At 39.4% G+C, this 7,800-nt stretch overlaps 1 protein-coding gene across 1 annotated transcript; it reads right to left on the bottom strand.

Annotated features, from left to right (window-relative positions):
• Window positions 1-336: 336 nt before the first annotated feature.
• LOC104611444 (zinc finger CCCH domain-containing protein 40-like) lies at window positions 337-6,816 on the bottom strand. The gene is made up of 4 exons (XM_010278491.3): window positions 5,874-6,816; window positions 4,844-5,113; window positions 3,250-3,473; window positions 337-1,341 (listed from the first exon to the last, which is right to left on the bottom strand). The coding sequence occupies exons 1-4, from the start codon at window positions 5,976-5,978 to the stop codon at window positions 522-524; spliced, it is 1,419 nt and encodes a 472-aa protein (XP_010276793.1). The 5' UTR covers window positions 5,979-6,816; the 3' UTR covers window positions 337-521.
• Window positions 6,817-7,800: the final 984 nt, after the last annotated feature.

The raw sequence follows: 7,800 nt of genomic DNA, 5'->3' as shown, positions 1-7,800 counted from the left end.
GGGTCATATTTTGATATGGCAAATTTATCGTGTTTTTTTTATTTTGCTTTTCATTTACCAGGTTAATGCTTTACTAATAAAACCAGACCAGCCTCATATCATATGAAACCACCCCAATGGGTATGGGTACCCATCACACAATCCATACTCATCAACAAATAGCCATCCCTGTGATATGTCCTCTCCCGTTGACAATCAATCAATCCATTTTACTTGATGACTTCAAAAGAACAAAAATGAGAAATATATGACGAATTATTTTTCTATTTTTAAGTATTGGCTTTGGCTAACCCGACACTAACTAGTGTAACCACAAACGAGTAAATACAAGACGGATTGAAGCCCAAGCATCCTCTTTCTTTCTTTTTTTATCGGCAAACATGGAATACTTCCTGGGATCATATATGGAATAAAGGAAAACTACATGGAACAAACAAGGAAATCAACATCCAAATACAAAATCGATTAATAGATAATCCAGATCCTGGAAAAAAGAAAGGACTAAACAATAACAGAAAGTTCTAGTACTGAGAAGATCCTGGTGGAACAGGAGGTTGTTGATATTGCTGCGCTGCTGGGGGTGGTGGCGGCACCACAGACTGATATGGTGGGGGATATTGCTGATAAGGTGGAGGTGGCGGAATATATCCATATGGTGGATAATAAGGGGGATACTGACCTTGATGCGGAGGCATACCTTGGTAACCAGATGGTGGCCCTCCATGTTGCTGCTTCTCTGAACCTGCTGCTTTTGCCTCGCCTGATCCGCTTGGGGAACTACTGGACCCTTCCTGAGATGGAATAAGTGCACCCATCCTTTGAGGATCCATGGAGGGATAATAGGTCCGCTCTGGCGGGAGTGGAGGTGGAATATTAAAGTAGTGTATCGGTTGTGGCTGGTCCTGCGTCCCTGGTGGTTGCAGCTGCTGGTTCTGCTGTTGAGATATAACAGCCCTTGGTAGCATACCACCATGTGCTACTGCCTGCTGTCTTGAGGCCTCATCATCTGGGTTCTCTGACTCTGGTTTTGGGGCCTGGGGCCTTCCCCACATTAGCTTTAGTCTCACACCCTTTATGACCAGCTTATTGGAGAGCTCTTCTGCAGCTTTCTCTGCACCTTCTCTTGTTGTGTAGGTTACAAAGGCACAAGCACGCTGAAGAACCATTCTTATAGACTCGATCTCACCATGGGCATAGAAGTGGTCCCTCAGATCCTGCTCAGTGATCCTTCCATCGAGCCCACCAACATAAAGGGTCTTAATACTTTCATCTTCAGGGGGCACCAAAGATGGCATTTCACCCGCTTTGTTCAGAAGTTTCAGTGCAACTGGATCATTCACTCTGAAGAAATGGAGACAATAATCATAAATTTGACTCAAGAGCTAATGCCAAGTTGGAGATCATAAGCATGGCACAAACAGGTAAGATTTGCAAAGTAACACATAAGCTACTACCAATAGGTACTGTTACAGTACACTCAATGCCTTGCCAGAAAGAGAATAAAGGTAATGAATTATATTGAAGATGGACTAAGGATTTGGATCACCACCCAATGGCAGTTTGACCTGATGCCATAGGCAAAGTTCTTAAGCACATCGAAGCAGGGTTAGGGCAGCTAATTCTTGATCTACTGTACTGGGAAAAGAAAATATATAATGCAAAAAGAAGTTAAAATTACAAGTAAACCCCATCTTGCTCAACTTTTCTACCAGGGCAACATGAAGGTCAATCTGACATCTTGAGATTGAAACACGTTAACTTGAAGAGTCAAGTTTCAGTAAACTCACTAGCAAATAATTGATTGACCAGAACCTCAGTAGCACTAATTATGTTCACGTATTATCAAATATATGCACATGCATATGTACATTGTATACAACTGTAAAAATAGCCATGCATACACAACTGTTCATATGTATTATTGATTGGAGCAAAAAACCCCTAGATTCAAAAGAGCTAATTATCAATTTTACAAGTTCCATGATATCTACCAAAGATACAATTTACAAAAAGGTAATAAAACTATAAGAGAATACAATCTAACTAAATTAGTAACTCATTTATATGGGTATCATAGTTTTCAAGGCGACTGGGGGGCGCCTTGTCGCCTAGTTGCCTAGGCAATGGATTTTTTTATGTTAAAACATAGATCCTAGGGTAGTTCCCTAGGAAACATAACCATATTTCTTTAATAATTATTCATGATTTTCATAAGAAAGTATAAATTCCATATTAAAGTATAGAACATCAACATATTCATGAGAAGAAAAGGAAGAAGGAAAATAAAACTCAATAAATATAGGGGCTGAACCCTTATTTTTGTTATAGGAAAAGAAGAAAATAAAAAGTATTGGTAGTAGCACTAGAAGAAGAATATATGGAAGAGGAAAATGTGCTGATTAGATAAAATTTTAAGTTCTTCCTTACTTATTGGTTCAGGTTTTAAGTCTTTGAGGGTTCAATACAGCATTTAGCAATGTTTGTGTTGATTAAACCCTAATAAATAAGAAAATAATAAAAAGAAATTAGTATACAAACACACAAAATTATTATTTTAGTTTAATAATGTCTATTTTATAATTATAATCTCAAAAAATAATGAATAAAAAAGTATTTTATAGTAGGAAGTAGAAAACTGCTTGGCGATTAGGATAGACAAGCCTCAAAGGGCGCATTGTCGCCTAGGCGTCGCCTTGACAACTATTATGGTATTCAAGTATTTAACTACATACCAAGAAAACTGGTATTTTTTTATACAATGGGAAGAAGGTATTTATTAGTTTTAAACTTTTGCTTCGGGACTCATCCACAAGCAAAAATCTTCTACATATGGTAACTTGCTGGTATTTATACATGTCATCCACAGTCTAGCACCACAATTTTGAAGTAGGTGGGCATTTTTTTTCATCAAGTAGGAAGACAACTTCAAAGCAAAGAGAACTTTGAAATCCAAGAATTTATAAGTCATATCAAATGCCATAGAAAAGTGACAATGGTGGGGTTGCAACTCGGGTTGGGTTGGGTTGGGTTGATTTGATTTGGGGATTTGTTAAGTTTTCAATGGGCCTGTGTCTAGCATGTAACTTCAGTAAAGCCAAGGATTAGATGCATCCAAGCAGTTTTTCATTTATCACAAAATGTGGTTGTACCATGACTTAGTGCTTTCAAGAAAGATATATAAGCACAAAGGAATGGAAGATATGCTTTATCATACATGAAAATGGAAAGTTAGTAAACTATTCCACATACCCATAGTAACGATCTTTTATATTTTGTTGAGATAACTCGCCAGTAATGGGCATTTCATGCCGATATGGACATTCAGCGCCTCTTGTGCATTCACCACGTACATAGAAACTGCAAACATGTGCTCTGTTTCTTTTGTAATATGGTGTTGTCCTTTGAAGCTTTAATATAGTGTCATTTGGACGAACCTTTCCATATGAAGATTCATAATCTAAGCCAGCTCTAGCCTGTCAAGTATAACCACACTCAATGAGCATAAGATAGTGCCACCATCAGGGGGAAAATAACATTACATATTCAAATAAAACCATTCCATAAAGCACATCTCAGTATTTCTGTTTGAATATCTGAAACAAAATGAATGCATTTATAAACCCTAAGCAATCGCATGTATGTTTCGCATGAACTTGTTGTTTATTTAATCTTTTATTTTTTATTGCATATTCAATAAAACCATTCCAGAACAGAAAGCACATCTCACAATTTTGGTTTGAATATCTGAAACAAACCAATGAATCTGTAAACCCTAAGCAATCACAAGCATGATCTGCATGAACTTGTTATTTATTTAATCTTTTATTTTCTTGATTGGCATTAAAACTCTATCAGAAAAGGGGTCTTAAGAAATCTAGCCCTGAAAAACAGGCCCAAAATGAAGATGCAAATAGAGAAGGTAGATAGAAAGGTTTGAGAAAAACAGCCTGACAAGATTTGTCCCTGAAAACATCCCCAATCTAAAGACCCATTCTTTGGAAGATTGTCAGAAAGCTCATCATCTGAGAAAGCAAATGGAAAGGTTTGATATATCTGGAAGCCATGTTATAGGGTGAAGCTGCTGCTCATTACAGAAGAGTAAGAAGGAAATTCAGTGAGAGAAGAAATTCTCCCTCCCTCCCTCTCTCTCCTTTTAGTGGCCCTGTTAGATTTTGTGCATTCAAGTTAGATATGTGGAACTTTTGTTCTACATCTTTAGGGTGGATTTCAGAATACCAAATAGGCCTAATTAAAAAATCCAAGAATAGTCCTCTATCCCCTTGAAGAACAGGACTCAATGATATGAATATTGTTGCCCCATTTGAGATCAGCTGAGGGCTTTATAAAGAAGAAAATAGGAGTGCCATTCAATGGGCCTTCAGATTTTTTTCCTCAGATGTGCTCCAAAATACTTAGTTGGTCCTAGATCTTGAAAGATGGATTAATTTCAGTAGATACCGATGTGGGGGTAAAGCCTTGATGCAGCTTTTATATGTTTTATCTAACCTTTGTATAATGAGGATACCATGTCCTCCTTACTTGTGCACTTCTCAAAAAAGTATCAATAAGTTAACTTTCCTATTGATCAAAAAAGAATAGTAGGGTTCACAGGTTTCGGAATTTTGTAAAAGATACAGCATGCATACTCTCATTTAGATGCATTAGAAAACTAGCAGAAATGAAATGATGATTAGTTTAACATTCTTGAGAATATTACTAGCAGCATGAATCACTTTGACTACCTAATTTTTTATTGTGCCTCTAGATTACTCGGTATCAATGCTAATAGGGGTGGGGGTTGTCACATGGATAAACAAGGACTGTGCCACTAATATCAACATACCCTGCGGTCATGCTCCTCTGCAAAGTACTCCCTGTTCACATCACTCTTTGGAATGGCATCGTTTGAGTTGATAGCAAGTGCCGTATCACGAACCTGAACTGGCAGCCCATACTCAAGATCCAAGAGACACACTTGACACACATTCTTAAGCTTACTGCAGGTTTGGCAAACCTCTGTCTTCTTAAATCTTGCATCACGACCTGGTCTCCACCTGAAAACCGTGAAAGGCCGTGTACAAATCTTGCATTCCTTATCAAAATCTGCTTTCGTCTGCATGAGAGAAAAAAGATACAATAGCCATAAGTGAATGTGTTTAGGTTATTCATAAAAAAAAAAAAGAAAAAAAAAAGTGTTATAGGCTTCTTATGGGCCAACACTAAAATAAAGTTAATTTGACCTGAACATACCAATACCAATGATGTTGCAGATAAAGACTACAACATGAACGTGACTTTCTGCAATGGCTTCTAGTAGTTTTTCTTTCATTAGTGTGGGTACTGGGTAATCTAATGGCTTCTAATTTGTATAATTACAAACGACAAATGAAAAAAAAAAAAAAAAGGAAGAAGGATAAGAAGATTACATGGAATTATATTGCTGAATGGAAAGATTAAGTTTTATCATTTCAGTTCCATGAAATTACTGAAGCACGTATGCTTCTACAATTGATTAAAGCGCCCTATCATATGCACAAAAGCTGCCTACCAGTACAAAACATCAAAAACAGAGCCACTGTGTTCTCAGCAATGATCAAAATCTGGATTAAACTACAGAACAATTGAGCCAACGTGAAAAGGGCAAATCGAGCTCTCCATTAACTCGTCTTCCCAAACCTAGTATATAGGAGGCCCATTTCCCGATCGGTGCAGAGTTTGTTAATAACAACTAATCAGCCGGGGTAAAGTGCTTTATTTTACAGATGAAGTAAGACGAACTGCGAATCTCTTTCTTTTCCTTCTTTGTCGACCATCCCTAAAGATCAATAACCTAGAAAGCAAATTAGGGTTGAACAAAATAAGGGGAAGATTACCATCCGAACGTAGGGATTGTCTCCGAGGCAGGACTCGCAAATAATGGGGAAATCAGAGCGCTCCCAACCATCTGCCTCTGGATCTCTTAACAATCTGTGCGCCATTTTTTTCTTCTCTTCCTAACGCCTTATCTCTGATACAAAAGATGAAGGCCGGACTTAAAAGATAGACGGAGACGTGCGTGTCGAGGCCGCTGCCAGGAGGTAGTGGAGAGTCTGGAATCGGGACCTAAAGGGGTTTATCCCGAAAGAGGGTTGGATTGAACAGCATCCCGTTTCGTCGTCGGGCCCGAAAGGGGGTCTGTATTCTTCCTATCAGTTCTTTTATGCCGCCTTCCAGAATTTGACAATTTGACGACTCAGACCGTTCGTTGATCCGTAAAGCGGCTCGACCACGGTTCAACAGCTAATGGTGGAAAGTGGAATCATGCCACCTCATAAATGACTTCTCAAAGGGACGAAACACACTGGAATAGAACTTCTCAAATGTATTCTTCCTATTCAAAACCCCAAATTGTTTTGAATAATTTCACTGGAATAGAACTTTGAGATGATTTCCGGTAGAGTTTACTGCAACTGGTTCAGGTGGGGAATCTGAATATGCACCGAATCTAAGGGACGAAACACACTCCACAGCCGCTCTTCCGCCTTCTTCAGAGGGAATGGTGGGCCAGGAACCAATGGCGGGAAAGGAAGGCCGCCGTTCTGCTCTTCGTCACAGGGAAGGGGACGATGAACAGTAAACTCTCGATGACTTCTCAAAGAAAGAAAAAAAACTTCTCCTCCCTCTCTCGAATTCCTCTGTTCTCACCTGACCCCTTTCTACCCTGTGCGCTCTCTCTTCTTGCCCGAAACCTCCCCTCTCTTCTCTTCGTTCTCTTTCTCTCTCTTAAAGAGGAAAGCCGAGAGACTCTCCTATTCTCCTCAGAAAAGACATCCCCTCATCGAAAAAGACTCCGGCGCCTTTATTTATAATGGAGGGCAGGGGATGGTTCTGTCAATTTTCAAAAAATGAAAGGGGGGTTTAGTTAAGTCAGGGTTTAAAAGGATAGGAGGGTTCAATATTTGGGGTCCAAAGGGTAATTTATGATAATTTGGGGTGAAGGGCATTTTGGTAATTTTAGGTTTAAAAGGGTATTTTGGGATTTAAAGAAATGGGGTATTTTGGTAATTTTGGTAGGAAGGGTATTCTGGGGATTTTGAGAAATGGGGTATTTTAGTAGTTTTGGTAGGAAGAGTATTTTGGTAATTTGGAAGGAGGGGGGGTATTAAGTCAGAGGGTATTTTGGGAATCAGGTTTCGGATAACTATGGTCAAGGGGATTTTGGTGATTTTGGGAGGGGGTATTTTCGTAATTTTAGACTAAGGGGATTTTGATAATTTTGGTCGGAGGGATATTAAGTCAGAGGGTATTTTGGAACCTAGGTCAGAGGGGTAGTTCGGGTAATTTGGGTCAAGGGTATTTTTGGAATTTGAACCACAGCATTTTGGAAATTGGGAATTTAGGGTATTCAAAATGAAGGGTATTTGACAATTTTGGTCAAGGGGTATCTCGCCCGAAGCGGATGAATTCGGTAAGCCGTATCGGCTATCACGAAGTCCACCTCCTGGTGTGGAATGGATTCCTAACAGTACGGACTGAGTATCTCAAAGGTGTTTCATGAGACCTATGGCAACTAGCCTATATAAGGGCACCTACCCCAATGACGCAAGGTACGCGCGATTATTTGCTCTCTAGCCTACTAGCTTACAAGCATTCAGCTCACACAACAATTCACTAACTTAAGCATCGGAGCGACCATTCTGGGTAAGCCACCCCGAGTCTCTCTAATATCTATTTCCTTGCAGTTCAACCGGCTAGCTAAGCTACCGACGCCCGAGTTGCCCTCCAGCTAGGAGCATCTAGATTGTGCACCATCAATTGGGG

Source organism: Nelumbo nucifera, chromosome 3, assembly GCF_055504915.1.
Source record: "Nelumbo nucifera cultivar China Antique chromosome 3, China Antique-T2T, whole genome shotgun sequence".
In the NCBI taxonomy this organism is placed as follows: domain Eukaryota; kingdom Viridiplantae; phylum Streptophyta; class Magnoliopsida; order Proteales; family Nelumbonaceae; genus Nelumbo; species Nelumbo nucifera.
This window is presented reverse-complemented; position numbering and strand designations above follow the sequence as displayed.

What these genes read in the sequence shown, in the direction of transcription:
- LOC104611444 (XM_010278491.3), bottom strand. Translation starts at nt 5,978, where the DNA reads ATGGCGCACAGATTGTTAAGAGATCCAGAGGCAGATGGTTGGGAGCGC. An exon ending in CAGAGGAGCATGACCGCAGG is followed by an intron (nt 3,474 to 4,843) that starts GTATGTTGATAT and finishes TATACTTGACAG; the next exon opens with GCTAGAGCTGGCTTAGATTA. An exon ending in ATAAAAGATCGTTACTATGG is followed by an intron (nt 1,342 to 3,249) that starts GTATGTGGAATA and finishes CCATTTCTTCAG; the next exon opens with AGTGAATGATCCAGTTGCAC.